The 16,324-nt window shown below is 38.1% G+C and overlaps 1 protein-coding gene across 1 annotated transcript in view; it reads right to left on the reverse strand.

Annotated features, from left to right (window-relative positions):
• Nucleotides 1–16,324, reverse strand: part of LOC144001697 (ryanodine receptor 2-like) — a 169,043-nt gene that overhangs the window by 146,656 nt on the left and 6,063 nt on the right. Inside the window, exons 9-28 of the mRNA XM_077496235.1 lie at nt 16,223–16,297; nt 14,496–14,652; nt 14,142–14,306; nt 13,391–13,512; nt 11,885–12,071; nt 11,650–11,785; nt 11,411–11,506; nt 11,171–11,289; nt 10,078–10,211; nt 4,786–5,027; nt 3,652–3,844; nt 3,351–3,570; nt 2,763–2,867; nt 2,534–2,637; nt 2,361–2,444; nt 1,964–2,123; nt 1,690–1,837; nt 771–979; nt 435–609; nt 147–355 (exon numbers count right to left, since the gene is read on the reverse strand). Of these exons, the coding sequence (XP_077352361.1) occupies nt 147–355; nt 435–609; nt 771–979; nt 1,690–1,837; nt 1,964–2,123; nt 2,361–2,444; nt 2,534–2,637; nt 2,763–2,867; nt 3,351–3,570; nt 3,652–3,844; nt 4,786–5,027; nt 10,078–10,211; nt 11,171–11,289; nt 11,411–11,506; nt 11,650–11,785; nt 11,885–12,071; nt 13,391–13,512; nt 14,142–14,306; nt 14,496–14,652; nt 16,223–16,297 (3,040 nt within the window). The remainder of the gene's footprint in view (nt 1–146; nt 356–434; nt 610–770; nt 980–1,689; nt 1,838–1,963; nt 2,124–2,360; nt 2,445–2,533; nt 2,638–2,762; nt 2,868–3,350; nt 3,571–3,651; nt 3,845–4,785; nt 5,028–10,077; nt 10,212–11,170; nt 11,290–11,410; nt 11,507–11,649; nt 11,786–11,884; nt 12,072–13,390; nt 13,513–14,141; nt 14,307–14,495; nt 14,653–16,222; nt 16,298–16,324) is intronic.

Raw genomic sequence — 16,324 nt, forward strand, 5'->3', positions numbered from 1 at the left:
ACTAAATATTAGTCAGAATTTCATATTTAGACAAGTGGGGCTGCGTAGAACCTATTATTGTCAAAAAAAAATGTTTTGGGGTTGACTTTCGCCTTTCAATACACGATACAAAAAGAAAAAGCTGCCTCAAGTCTGCGCATGCAAACCTGCAAGCTGGGATGGTCTGGCAGTATGGATTTAAACTGAGCCTGTTTCCAACTCATCCACAGGGAAGGATCTCGAGCCATATTGAGAGCAAAAGGCTCATAACCTTCCTGTAGACCGCACGCACTAAAGTACTGCAGAGAGCCCTCTTGGCGGCCGAGGTTCAGCCTCACCACCTGGTTCACACCCACACTGACCACGGGGAGCAGGCCTGAAATGTCAGGGAGAGAAAATAGAAACATGTATCGCCTAGCCTAATGGGTAAAAAAAATAAAATAAAAAAAAAATACCATCTTTGACGTCAAAGTCCTTAGCAGCCAGCTCAGAGCCGCGGTCGTTAAACAGCAACTCTCCATTGAGCGTGACCATCATGGTGCTTTCAGTCAAGTCCACCAAGCATCCCACCACATCCGCCTGCTGCCAGGCACGTCCCAGCGGCTCTCCGCCCTGATGGTACCACCGAGCCTGTAAGAATTAGGAAAGATGGGGGCGGGCTTGCGTCAGTCATGTCAAGAAACAACATGAGTAACTAAATGATTTAAAAAAAATACCCCCCGAGAGCCACACGGTGCTTTAAGACGTCAAAGAATGATCACGGGGATGCGTTCAGATGATTTGCGCCTCACCTGAAATCCATCAAACACGAACGCCTGGTCGTCCGAGCCCAGCTCTTTATCGGGGGCGCAGCCGGGCCTGGCCCAGCCAACTCTCATATTCCCCGCAGTTACTAGTTCGCATTCAAAGTACCACTTCCCTCGAGTCACGGCGAAAGATTTATCTGCTCGGAACACTCTGCACTTTTCACTAGAGAAGAAGCATCCGTTTGATAAAACCACTGCAAGAAGTCAAGAAAAAAGGAAAAGTTAGATGCAGCGCATTTTGCAATAGAATTGTGACATTTTGTCCAAAAAAAAAAAAAAAAAAAAAAAAAGAACTGCATTGGTTTATTTGTGTGCACTTATTAGATTACTATTACAACTAGGAGCAGTTAAAAAAAAATCTGCACTTTTCTTTAATAAACAATTATCCTACTCATCTTAACTTATGTGGAAGTCAACCTTAAACATTTATTTACAATAATATGTTATATATATGTGACCTCACGAGTCTAAACATGACCTTCTGATTAATATTACATATGTGGAATATGAATTATGGAGCAAAAACCAGCCATTGTTATCCATCTCAGGGGGCGGCCATTTTGCCAATTGCTGAAGATGACATCACAGTTGCTCAGGTATCAACCAATCGCAACTCTGATTGGTATCAACCAATCACAACTCTGACATCAACCAATCACAGCTCCGATTAGTTGAGACCTGAGCAACTGTGATGTCATCTTCAGTCGACAGCAAGTGGCAAAATGGCCGCCCCTTGAGATGGATAAAAACAGCTGGAATTTGCAGCTTAACTCGTACTCCACGAACACAATATCAACCAGAATACCATATTTAGACAAGTGGGGCTGCATAGAACATATTATTGTCAAAAATATTTTTGGGTTGATTTCCACGTTAACGTGGCAGCAATGTGTTTGAATCCTACCCTTTTCCTGGCAGAGGGTCTCCAGGCTGTAACCGTAGGCCAGCAGGGTGCAAACTACCTCCTTCACACCCTCAAGTCCTATTTTTCTACTTCTCTCCTCAAGCAGGCCGTAGGGCACAAGGTCTGGGCTGCGTTTTAACTTCCCATCCTGAATTCAAAGCACAAAAACATGAAACCTGATCACCCTTTGTGTTGCCGGAGAATACTGCCGCTGCACGCAGATTGTTCAGATGCAATTCTCCCTTTTCCCCCCGAAACGGCACGTCACGCAAACCTGTTGAGCGCCGTAAGTCCATCCCTGCTTGATGCGCTCTCTGGCCCAGACGTTGTGCTCATTCTCTGCCAGCAGGTTGACCGCTTCCTCATGGGTGGGGCTTAGTGTGACATGGCTGGCATCAACCGGAGCCGGTCTGTAGCCATCTGGCTGCTCGTATCTGACAGGTTGGAGAGATTACAAACAAAACAAAAAAAAAACAGTCCAATCAACTTTTACTGAGCCAACGCATAAGAAAAAAAAATAAATAAATCACAGCACACCACCAGTCAAAAAACATCCCTACTTTCAAGTTATGTTAGTGGCACACATGATAGCAAATTAGTGATTTGCAATCACTGCTATCGAGAAAAAACGAGAATTAACATGAAAACCTATGAGCTTGAATGATACGTACATGTTGGAGACTGTCAGGAAGTGGATGTTGTCCTCTGCACATTCATCATCTAAGCCAATGTGGAAACCAAGAGCAAGAAGAGTCCTGCAGAAAATGAAGGGTAATTAAGCACTAAATTATGTTTGTTGTTGACATATTTCTATAAATCACGACCAGGAGGTGACAGTACTCACCTTAGAGTGTCCTTGGCAGTCTGGAGGTTCTGGTTCTTCTCCTGATCGGGCAGCTTGGAGAACTCCACCAGACATGGGTCGAGTCGCTTCACTTCGTCTCGCTCCTGTTTTTTGATTAAAAGTCATATCATTTTTTTTTTTTACACACTGCAATCAAAATATTATTTCCTTTGATTAATGCAATGTAGGTAAAAAAAAAAAAAACATTCGTATTGAGTTTCTTTCTTACATTTCCTTGAGCCCATCCAAGATCGACTCTTTCCATTACCCAGAGTTCATGGATGTTCTCAGCCATTTTATCTCGGATATCATCAAATTGTAGCGGTAGTTCCACCTATTAAGAGAATAATATATAATTTATTATTAATATAATTTAATGTATTAATATAATTTCATTGAATTATAAATATAATTTATTATTTAATATAATGTTTTTTATAATTAATAATACTCACTCAAATGATCTCAAATTTTAAACTATTACATTTAATGTGCAACTTAAATTTAACTTTTTCAAAAGTAAAAATGGACATTTACCAGAAATAAAAGTGCATTTTGTGTGCTCGAATATGCATGGACACAGTCGAGCAAAACAGTGAAATTTGGAGGTCATTAATTAAAAATGCGCCAACTGGAAAATAGATTTGGGCGTCAAAGGGAAACAAGTCGTGTCGCATGCAGTGTGCATAATTAATATTTGAGAAGCGTTTTGAAATCACTTTCCATTTGATCCATTTAAATTTGTTGTTGCAATTTTGAGAAATATTTTATTTGGAACACGTTGTTGTGAAATATAAAATGGGCCTAAAAAGTTTACCTTGCTGATGTCTACCGGCGAGGGAGTGAAGGTGACTGGACTGGCGGGCTCAAACGGGCCAATAAGCTCTCGTTTCCCGTCTTCGTGCGCCAAGAGGTACTTGTGACACGGTTCTACCGTCAGCTCGACTTTCGGAAGAAGAGCCTCCGAACATGGCACAAAACCGTGCGGGGGAAGGAATCTAAACTCTCCTTGCTCCCCTCCGAACAGAAACCGAACCCTTGTTTCCAAAAACAAAAAGAAGTTACAGTTCATATTGGTGAAATTGATCCATTAAAAGCCGCACATCTGCAGTACTAACTTGACTCCGGGCGAGAAGCTGACGACGGGATGAATAAGTCCATCGACGCGGAAGTTCTCCAGCATTCCCTGCACGGGGAGGCCGTTGACCCGAAATGAGATGCAGGGGGCGCTGAGGTCCAGGCAGCAGCTGACCACGTCTTCGGCGGTCAGCAGGTGAGGGGAGGGAGAGCGCACGCTGCGGGCCACGCAACCTGAATGCGGAAGAGACGAAGACACCGTTAGCATTGCTAGTTGAATGTTAAATCATTAAAACCACATACTCGGACTTCCAAACTATTTGAAAATCATTTCAAATTTATCGTGCAACATTAAAGATAAAAGGCTTACAGATAATCTGGTTTTGAAATAATGCATAAGAAGTGCATGCACATCTTAAGGATACGCTTCAAAAAATTCATCTCATTAATAAAATAGCCCCCTTTCAAATACCGGACTGGGGCCATTTGGCCCTTCGCTTTGCATTATAATTGTTGATGTCTTAACGGTCATACCCAGTTGACATGTTCCGTATTATCCGCACTATAAGGCGCACCGCGTTCTAAGGGGCACCTCCAATGAATGACATTTTAAAACTTTTTCCATACATCAGGCGCTACAGTAGAGGCTGGGGTTACGTTACGCATCCATTAGATGGTGCTGCGCTAAAGGGAATGTCAAGAAAAAACAGTCAGATATGGCAGTCAAACTTTATTAATAAACCAGCGTTCTGACTTTTTTTTTTTTTTTTTTATTTGGTCCTAAAGTTTTTAAACGCTTAAACATTTTCTTGTTTTGTGCCAAAACATAAAGAACCGTTTGAATAATCGTGATTTCAACTATTGCCAAAATAATCCTGATTATTATTTTTCCCCATAATCGAGCAGCCCTACGTCAAAGATCCATTTTTACTGGGCTGGCAGGGAATGAGTTAATTCCTGATAACTTGTTTGTTGAGAATAAGATATTCCTTACTGTTTATTTGTGTGTCCTTTGTATGCAAACATTATTTGCTAGAGCATAAAATGTATGTACGTGTGGCTTGTAGAAAATGTACGACTGTATCTAAAAAAAAAAAAAAAAAAACATTTGCAACTTTCTGCTAACTATTATGGGAAAAATTAACAAAAATGGACCAAAAAAAAAAAAATCTCACCTGACCATAAGTGAAGCCCATCAAAGCCAAAAGAGCAGAGGTCATCACCCACGCCGTTGCCCCCCCAGCCGTCCCCTCCGGTGGGCCTGGGCCGGTAGCCGTCGGTGAGAGCCCAGCCGACGCGCAGGTGCGTGGGCTCCGCCGTGACGAAGGGCTCGACGTGATCCACGACGAGCTCGTAGTACCACCGGCGAGGCTGCGTCGAATCTTCCTCCAGGGAAAGGAAGACGTTGGGCCTCACGCTTGTCGTGTTTCGCGACGACGGAAAAAGTAGAGGTGAGTGACTGAATCTATGATTTTATTGCACGTGTTCCATTTCAAAAGTCCTTGACATTCAAAAATGTTGAAGGATTATGATTAGAGCTGTCAAAATGTATCTGTTAAATCGACAAGCAACACATTGTCAAATGAATCGACAACTACTTTAAAGGGATACTTGACTCATTGAACAATTTTCAGCAGTGAAAAAATCATATTTTGTCCAGAACGAAATAGATAACTATTATTTTTCATGTACAATTAATACCTTTAAAAAGTAAATTTTCTACTTGTTGTCGAATGATGATGACATCACCTTTAACTCATTTGCTCCCAATAACGTATAAATACGTTTTTTTAATGTTCTAGGTGTCCCAAAGATGTATTTATACGTTTTTTTTGTGTTTTTTTTATGCTAGAGCATACAGAAGGCTTTGATGCAGCCTCTCAACTGCAAAGAACGGTTGCAGAAATGGTAGTTATTACACAAACGGCCAGCAGGTGGCAGCAGAGCAAAGGAGATCAACCAGGGCCATGTAGAAAAAAAGCTTAATGACAATTTTAAATAGATTTGTGAAAACGAATGAAACTTAGCTCTCTTCTAATGCTAATTGCTGCAAAACGGAAACAGATACAAACATACTTTTTTTTTCTTGATGAAAGAATCTTTCTTTTGATAGGTTCCATGCTTTATAGCAATTGAACACAATGTTCTGTGGGCCTTACAAATCAGTCAAAATCCAGTAAAACAGCCGGGAGCGAACGGGATTGCTTCTGTGAAAATGGCTGGGAGTGAAAGAATAAGCGAGTAAACTTTTGGAGACATTTTTTTATTTTTTTTATTTAAAATTGTCCAAATCCTCTGATTTCAGCATATTAACAGTAATTGTTCACTTATTTCTATAGTCCTCCATGAAAGAAGACTGATTATCTTCTGTGTTTAATCAAAATAGGACATTTGCATCTGTTTTTACTTTGGAAAACAACAACAAAAACATGCCTTTGTAATGCACTTAAATGTAACATTAAAATGAATCAATCAAATAATCGATAGATGAAATAAAATAATATTTGATCGTGTCAGCACTGATTATGATAGCGGCACAGAGAAGTATTGACACAAGTATTGGGCCATCACAACTAAAAAGGATGTTAAACTGAAGAAAATGTTCTGCGCTCCCTTCAACTATCCCCACAAAGTTAGATGCACTTGTTCACTGTGTCTTAAGAAGTGAAAAGAAGAATTTCGAATCAGGGGTCCTTGACATTTATTATATATAAATGTGTCCATTCGACTGCAAACTCCCAAAACACAGTGAACGCCCATCACAGACCCCCAACTGGAGAATAAACGTCAGTTCTTGTAAGAGACACCACCCATCCACAGCTCTCAGCGAAAGCAGAGAGGAGATTCAGCCGCACAATAAATGGAAAAGAAGCCAAAAAAAACCCAAAGCAAATAAACCAATGAGGTGTTTTGTTCAAGTTGAAGTGGAGGTGACAGAAAGCAAAATGGCTTCAGGAGGGATGAGAGAGAGAGGATCGAGCGGGTGGCGCCGCGGAAGCCCGGGAAGCAGCAGGTGGGAAAAATTTGAGACAAAATAAACAATAAAGCCTAAAGGGGGCAATGGCTGCTTGATCGAGAGAAGCGAGATAAAAGGTGGCAGCTTGGAAGGAATAAGAGGCAGATGGTTGTGTGGCACTCCTCGAAACATTCACGTCGCATTTTGTTTACGCGAGACTGCAAAATGGGGAAGGTCTTCCCTTCACAAAATGTACTCAAGTCTCAAGAAAGGCGTTTTCATTTCAAACGTGGAAACTTACCATGTTAAAACATGAAAATTATTACGCTAACGTGTGATAAGTTTGACTTCCAGTTCAGCATCTTATGTTGCCTGACTCTAAATTGGTCGGTAGGGCCGGGTATCGATTCTAATTTCGATTCAATTTCAATTTCGTTTCATTTGATTGAGATTCATTTCAATTCAATCCGATGTTGATTAGGGGTGCACCGATCGATTGGCCCCGATTTCCTTAATTTTGGAAGATCGGTGATCGGCCGATCCCTTAAAAATAAACCGATCTTTTCCACCAATCTCATCTCCCTCCTCGGAGGTCGGAAAAAAAAGTCAGCCACTGTCTTCTTCTGCTGAGATGACTAATAGGATTTTCCTTTTTATTTGATAGAACTACTTCATGTGCAGTTAAAATAATCCAATTGCATTATTTCGCCGATATTGTTCAATGTTTTCCAGTAAAACAAGATTGGAACCCTGAAAGTATATGCTGCTTGTAATGGAAAAAAAAACAAACAAAAAAACACTGTGATCGAACTGAAAATTGTGATGGGTGCACCCCAAATGTTTATCACTTCTGGAACATCAATTTTTCTTAAATATCGAGGACATAATAAAAACTGCACAAACATTAAATTCTAAATTAAATTTTGTGGAGGCAGTAATTGGTGAAATGATTTTGTTTATGAATGAAAGTTATAATCACTTAAGTGTTACGCAAACACTGACATCAGCAAGGATGAGATGATTTATTTATTTTTTTTCCATAATTCTAGCTCAATAATTGTAAATATAAATTAAGAAGATTCTGAATTGTCAAAGTAAAATCATTCGGGTCTTTAATAAATGTAAGAAATTAGTTTTAAATTTATGTGAACAGTAAATTTCAAGATAACAGTAAGATAACAAAAAAATTTGGCCTTTAAATCTGTTTTCTTATGAATTTATGGGCTAAAGAAATATTGCAATAATCGATTCATGGTTTTATGAATCAATTTATGGTTCGAAAAGAAAAATCGACTCGATATCCATTATTCGATTTTTTTTTTAACCAGTTTTAGAAAACAAACGTTTAAAATCCTCATGACAAGCTACGTCATTAAATACTAATCATCTCTTCCTTCGACTCAGAGCGAATGTTTCCCTATTTGACGACATTTCCTTAAGGCACTGCTGAAAAAGAATGGGAGGACAGATGGAACGACAACCTAAAAATAAAACGCCCGCGGCAAAAGAAAAGGGGGGGGAGTCGCGAACGTCTAAAAAAATATGACAGTGCCACATTCAGTCAGAACTTGGAAAGGAAAAAAAAATAAAAAATAGCATGTAAAAGCCGTAAAATGACAATGATTAATATTCACGCCGCCGAGCAACCTCTCCCAAAACGTGTCATCGGAGGAGACATCTGCGTGGGACTGATTCTCAATTTAAAACAAGAAAGGAAGACTCCGACAGAGACGAGTAATTAATCATTAACTGAAGAGCAGCAGAGGGAAAAAAAAAAAAAAAAAAAAAAAAAAGAGAAGTGGCGCGGTGCCGAGAACGCTCGAGTATCTCTCGCAAATAGGAAAAAACTTCAAGGATAGGAAGCCATGCGCAGCAAATACATGAAGAGGAGCAACAACAGCGACGTCAATGTGGTGTTTTGTCGTCGTCAAGGCTACCGGTGGCGTCGCGTTCAAAAGGAGGATGAAAACGCACGACCGAAAAAGTGTTGATGTGCGTGATGAATTACTCATAATGAGCCGCACTCGCTGACAAAATATTCAGCTCATCCATAAAGTATGGCGGGATTCTTTTCAGAGTTCACACGTAGGGATGAAGCCAGTTAGAGGGAAATGAATCAGCACGATGTATTGTGCAAAACAATTTTTTTTTTTTTTTTTTTTTTTTTTTTTAAAAGGGATACTGGCAACAACTAAACAGAGGACAAAAGTCAGAAAGAGATCAGGTCAACATGTTTGGAACATCTTGAACTGAAAAATGAAACAAAACAAAAAAAATGCTGCCGCAAATGGATATGAAGTCAACGAAGTGAAAGTTTGGCCAGGTTGGGAGTGCAAATTTATGAGAACATGTTCTGAATTGACTCACCTTGATAAATAAATCATGGCTACGTGTGCAACCACTTCAAGTTGGTATCTTCAAGGCTTATTTTTCCAACTAGATTTGACTGTGAAAAGGATGAAAGGATGAACTCTGAAGCTTGGATTCTGCTGTCATTCGCTTACTATATAAGCAACGTTTTTCCGTTAGAGGGGATATATTATGTAAATTTGATTTTGTGAATAGTTTTGTTAGCGGCATGTGCTTGATTGCTGAGTGAAGTTGTTGATACGGTGGAAATTGTGTAGTGCAGTGGTTTGCAAACTATTCTTCAATGATGTACCCCCTGTTAGGGCTGCACAATATATCGAAAAAAATCGTGATATTGGCCCATGCAATATGCATATTGCAAAGACATGCAATAAGTTTCAAATGGAATTTTATGCTTTTATCTGAATTTGACCAGTCAGCCGCTAACTAAAATGTGTACCGCCATATAATAGTGGAACATTATCGAGATGTAATTACAATTAATTAACTAAGAATATATTGAGTTTGCTTATTTTGCTGCATGAAAAATGTAATTCTTTAATGAGATCATAAAAAATGTCATTTCCTTAGGTACATGTTAAATATCCCAATAATATTGATATTGCTATATTCGGCAACTATATCGCATGATATTCCAATATCATGCAGCCCTACCCCCTGTAATTTTTTTTTTTTTTTAGGACAATGAAATTGAATAGCCTAGGGAATATAACATTCATTTTATGAACTTATATTTTTTCCGAAATAATTACACAATTTAATAATTATTTTCAAAGGATTTATGCATGGATTTTTGAAATTTATTTTAAATTAAAATCTCACGTAACCCCATTGGGGAACCACTGATGTAGTGTATACATGCTGCTTCCACAACTGAAATGTACTTTTTCTCCCCCATATTATGTGCTCTTCCCCCAGTTGCCATGGTAACAAAAGTTGGCCCACACACAGTTAGCTTATCACTACTTGCATGAGACAGGCCCACCTTTTCGAAATCTGTTCAATCTAGCGTGACAAGAACTACATAATACAAATATTGTATTGCTTCCCTAACTTCAATATAAATATTCCTATAAAGTGAAATTAATAAATTCACATTGACTTGTGTGAGGCCATTTAGCGAGAATGATGACAGGAGTACCTGGTGACCTGATTAACCAGACGCGTTTGCAGCAGCAAGTCTCTCTCGGGCAGCAGATTTTCACAAATGAGGTTCTGATTGGAGCGCACGGCAACGCCGTGGCACACGCACAGCGAACAAAGCACCTCCAGCACCTGCAGAGAACACCTGTTAGCGCTTGACAGTAGGGATGGAACGATATCCAAACATCGCGCTGACGAGACGATGATTATCATGATATTGTTGGGAGGTTGACGATAAAAAAAAAAAAATAATAATAATAATAATATTGTAAAAATATATTGTAATATTATAATATTGTAAAAAAAAATAAAAAAAATTAAAAAGTCCCCTTCATCCATTAGCATGGATATTAAACAGAGAAGGGCCAAAACATGTCTTGTGAAAATTAAACTGCACAAAAAAAAAAAAAAACTAGCCACCAGAGGGTGCTAAAACTACACAAATGGAAATCAACCTGACTTTTTGAACAGATATGTTGCTTTTAACTCATTCACTCGCCGCCATTTTCACAGAAAACAATGCCTTTCGCTCCCGGCTGTTTTACTGGATTTTGACTGATTTTGCAAGGCCCACAGAATATTGTGTTCTATTGCTATAAAAACATGGAACCTATCAAAAGAAAGATTATGTTTCTGTTTCCGTTTTTCAGCAATTAGCATTAGGAGAGAGCTAAGTTTCATCAGTTTTCACAAATCTATTCAAAATTGTAAGTAATTTAGCTTTTTTTCTACATGACTCTGGTTGATCTCCTTTGCTCTGCTGCCACCTGCTGGCCGTTTGTGTAATAACTACCATTTCTGCAACCATTCTTTGCAGATGAGAGGCTGCAGCAAAGCCTTCTGCATACTCTAGCATAAAAGAAAACCAAAAAAACGTATAAATACGTCTTTGGGACACTTGAAACATAAAAAAAAAAAAACGTGTTTACACGTTATCGGGAGCAAATGAGTTAATCTCGTGACAAGATGACGACAATATTGTGGCAGTTTTCATAACGCGATATCACTATATTGCCGTTATATCGTTACATTCCTGCTTGTCAGCATCACAAAAATCAAATCAATTCATCATTACAACTTTGTTTGCATACCTTGTGGTTGAGTCCATGCTTGTCCAGAAAAGCGATGATAGACCGGATGTGTCCCTCTTTGATGACATTAAGTGCTTCGGGGCTTTCCACCAAAACACAGTGCAGAACTTCCAAAACTCCTGCGCATGACATGGGTAAATATGAGATTTGAATTAGTGAGTGTGCCTTCTGTCCAATGCATCAAAACGTTGTGAAAAATAAGTGTAGTTTTGTAAATAATAGACTATTTGCAGAACTCGCCAGATGAGGCTTCCAGTCGGTCCAGTCTGCTAATGAGCCAGTCGAGCGAACTCGAGAAATGTGCACAGTTTGCACGGTTTCTCCTAATAAGTGAGGCTGAAAAAAAAACAAAAAAACAGCAACATAAACCACAGACCATAAATATAGGAAACATTTAGAGAATTTCAATATCACATAAAGTGATGGATTTATTTTTATGAGGCCCGTGGATCGCTCAAAATTCCAAAAACGTGCGCTACCCAGAAGCTCATAAAAATGCCCAAGGATGTTCTCCCAGCTTTCGCCAGCATGGTCGAGGGTAACCTCAGCGAGATGCGGAGCTTGATTATACTGGTGTAGACGATCAATACATTCCAATACCAAGTCGATCACTCCCTGAGAGAAAGCACAAACATACATTATGAACGCATCCAACATTGCGTTGCGCCAATTTATTCAAACTCACTTGTTGTTGTTTTTTTTGTTAGTTTTTACCTCTTCTTGAAACATGTTCTGCCGATTCTTTAACGCGATTCGGCTGTTTTGTCGAGCTTCGTGGCTCTGCTGCTCCTCTGGCGGCGGCTGGAAAAAGTTGATTAAGTCTTGGAGCATGCGTGTCACATTCGTCGCTGGAAAAACGGCGGGCTGGAGGTTTCCTTGTCCGTTACAAGAATCAAGTTTCCTAGAAGAAGAGGCGATATATGCGCAAGAGTCGGGATCGTGGATCATGGGAATTGAGTCAAGTCATCAAGTGTGAAATTCAGCATGCAAGGAATTGTGTTAGCTACATATTTCATAAAAATGTGCTTTTAGCGTTAAATGGGAACTGCCCCCACACCAACATTTTTCCACCCATGAATTGCATGGCAGCTTGGCTAAGAGCTAATTCTTGACTTTTGGGACATGTTAAAAACCACTTGAAAACTGTTTTAAATAAAAAATAAAATTAAAATTAAAACTCATAACATGGCTTCTTTAACTCTTTTACTGCCACACGTTATCAAAAAAAAACTCGAATATGATCATTCACATCATCCTTGAAAAAGTTATATTTCATCTGATTTCGTCATGTTTCATTGTAATTTCATACACCGGCAGTCCATTGAAAAAAAAGATACAATGCTGCCATCTGCTGGCCATAGTGAGCGTTTTTGATTCCACAACCTATTTACCAGGCAACGCTGCACTAAGATGTTGCACTGCTCATTGATTTAAAAAAAAAAAAAATATATATATATATATATATATATATATATATATATATATATATATATATATATATATATATATATTTATAGTCGACGTCATTGAACGATTATGGCGGCATATATCGTCATTTTACGAATCATTATTAAACGTTTTTGGCAGTCAAAGAGTTAAGTATGAGTCATTTTTTGACCATTATGAGAAAAAATTTAGACCAACTTCGCTTCCAGCCAAGTTAGCTTTGGACACCGGCAAAGCTCAAGTTTCAACGCTTGCCCCTGATGAAAACTAAAACTCAAAAAAAGTTTGTTAACGAAATAAAAACAAAAATGCTTTTTAAAAAACGAAAACTACATTTTCAGTCTACAAAACTATAATTATAGCAAAAATGTCCTTCATTTTAATCTTAGGTAATTAATTGAATGCATGAGCCTTTGGGGATGATTTTAAATGTGATTTTAAGTAGATTTATTTTGATATTAGTCGGAATAAGGACGTTCGAAAGTGTGTCACACAGAAGTGACGCCAATCGAAAAGCACCTTCAGATGACGTCGCTCCCATGCTGTCTTTTAAATATTGCACTCAATACAAATTTAAAAAACAAAAAAACAAACTAATACTGAAACTAACTAAAACTAAACTAAAACGAAGCATTTATCAAATAACTAAAACTAATAAATACTAACAGAACGACCTTATAATCTAATTAATACTAAATTTAAAAAACAAAACTCAAAACAAAATAAAAAAATCAAAAAAAAATCCAAATAACACTGGTGTGTGGTGTCCAGTACCCGATAAAGGTCATGAAGAGAAGAGTTGCGCTTCGTATGAGGCTGGCGGTGTGAGATTCTTCCCTCTGAGACCGCGACAGCGTCAACCCGTCGTCCATATGACCCTCACTGTGCAAGACAGCCTGGAAAAACTCAGCATTTAACATCAATTCTTGGGATTCTTCAAGTATATATTTCGCTCTTCTACAAGCAGGTTTAACTCATTCACTCGCCGCCATTTTCACAGAAGCAATCACGTTCGCTCCCGGCTGTTTCACTGGATTTTGACTGATTTTGCAAGGCCCACAGAATATTGTATTCTATTGCTATTAAAAACGTGGAACCTACCAAAAGAAAGATTAAAGTCTCTTCTTTCATCAGGGAAAAAAATGTGTTTCTATCTGTTTCCGTTTTGCAGAAATTAGCATTAGAATATAGCTAAGTTTCATCATTATTCACAAATCTATTTAGAATTGTGAGTACCGTAATTGAGCTTTTTTTTTTTTTCCAACATTGTCCTGGTTGATCTCCTTTACTCTGCTGCCACCTGCTGACCGGTTGTGTAATAACTAGCATTCCTTCAACCGGTCTTTGCAGTTGAGAGGATGCATCAAAGCCTTCTGTATGATCCAGCATAAAAAAAATAAATAAAAATAAAAAAATAAAAAATAAAAAAAAACGTATAACTACGTCTTTGGGACACTGAAAACATTTAAAATAGAACGTATTTATACGTTTTTGGGAGCAAATGAGTTGAATAACGTCACTTTACCTTTCGCTTAGCTCCTCCCATACAGGCAGACTTGCTATCAGTCGTTTGGTAGGTGAGCCACAGGCCAGAGTCGACATGCTGAAGGTAACACACGGAGTCTCCATATTTGATTTCTGGGGATGCCATGCCATCTGCGTGAGTCTTTGTTCCAGAGTCCAACTTTTCCTAAAGACAATTGGACATATTTGGATACATTTAGGCCCTTTGTATTATTATTTTTTTAATAATCGTTTTTTAATAAACATAAAACTCAAAAATCTTGTGATTTGAGGCAGTTGTAAGTCAAAGTAGCACTAAATTCAGATGACTTCAGATTTCTTTTACGTTATAGAAGCGCAACGAATTTATCTCCACCTTGGAAGACCGGAAGCAAAACGAGGTTGCGATGATGTCTGCCTTGTCCCGATCGACCAGATGGAGGCCCCGTTCGTCCGTCAGGCCCAGGTAGCGTCCGGTCGTCACGTGGCAAAGACGAAAGGGTTGCCCCCAGCTTGCATGTCTGCCGCTCCACCTTGAGAAATAGTTCTCAAATTAGTTATATTATAATCAGGGGTTCATATTTAAATTTACGTACGTCCCAAGCCTACAACTGTGATAAATTTAAAAAAAAAAAAGAAGAGGCAAACCTCCACTGATGGACGGAATCATCGAATCCCCAAAAATACTACTTTTTAGGAATTAAAAAAAATATAAAATAAAAATAAATAAATAAATAAATAAAAGGTCATATTGCTGGAGTTACTAAACACTGGCTAAAACTTTATCATATATTGTTCGCATCAACATTAACACAACCAAAATTATTTTCAGTTGCTAATTCTCCATTTGGTGCAGACATGACGCCACCAGCAAAGCCCATAAAAAGTCTGCAGTCACAGAAGAAGAGGCGGAGTTATATGGCAATGGCAATTCTCAAGACAATTTAAGTATCCAATAAGGTTAAGACATTTGCTCAATCAATTTTCAACAGTTATATTGGTTAAAAAAAAATAATTAAAAAAAAAACAGAAAAGTGAGAACTGACCAATATTGATTTGGGAAAACATTTCGAAAAACGGATTTCCACAAGACATTTATTTATGATACTGTACAAAGAGGTTATTGTTGGTTCACGACATACAAAAAAAGTGACAAAAAAAAAAAAGCTAAAAACGTTATGAATGACGTACAATAAGCTACTTTGTGCAAAGGTGTATGAATTCACTGTCATGTAGCACAATAAAGTCATATTTACAGATGTACTACTTACTCTTCTGGCCTGAAAGCATTTTCATACTAATATTTATATTAACAATGAATTTAGTTCTGGTTATCAATTCTAATTTCCTCAATCGATTCACATGAGTTCAGTTTGATTCCATTTCAATTTTTTATTTTTTTTATTTTTTTTATTCGATTCGCTTCACTTCAATCTAATATTGATTAATTATGGAACATCAAGTCTTCTTAAATATCATACACATGATAAAAACTCCACACACATTAAATTCCAAATAAAATTTTGTGGTGGAAGTAACTGCTTAAATGATTTAGTGTTATTATCACTTACTTATGTTACGCAAACATTGGCAACAGCAAGGATGAGATGAAAACATTTTCATAATTATAATTTAATAATTGTAACTATAAAGATTTTCAATTATTTTAAAGTACAAAGTCAAGTCTTTCATAAATGTAAGAAAAATATATTTAAATATGTGTGAACAGCAAATGTCAAGAAAACAGTAAAATACAAAAAAATAAAATCCTTAGCCTTAAAAATTCTATTAGAAATTCATGGGAAATAGAGCTACTAAAATAATTGATTCGTGGTTTTATGAATCGATATCAGGCTCATAAAGTAAAAATCGATTCGATATTGAATATTCAATTTTTTTAAAACCCAGCCCTTGGTTGTAAATGTTGGTTATACAGTAGATTGTGGCACTCGTATCTTGCAACTTTTGCACAAATTCAGGTTATGTCAGCCCTGTAGAAGTGTAGCAATGAGTTTTCAATTGTTGAAGCAAGAGGTGATATCATCCCAATCGGGTCCGGAAACGTAACACGATTTGACACCTGCGGGCCCCGTTTCCACTTACGCCACGCGCAGGATCTCCAGCCTCCACAGAGAGCGGGCGTGCCTGCACACTGATCCAATCTCGTACTGCACGATCCTAGATTAGCAGAGAGGTGCGAGATGA

The sequence above is a fragment of the Festucalex cinctus genome, chromosome 14 (genome assembly GCF_051991245.1).
Source record: "Festucalex cinctus isolate MCC-2025b chromosome 14, RoL_Fcin_1.0, whole genome shotgun sequence".
NCBI classification, from domain to species: Eukaryota; Metazoa; Chordata; class Actinopteri; order Syngnathiformes; family Syngnathidae; genus Festucalex; species Festucalex cinctus.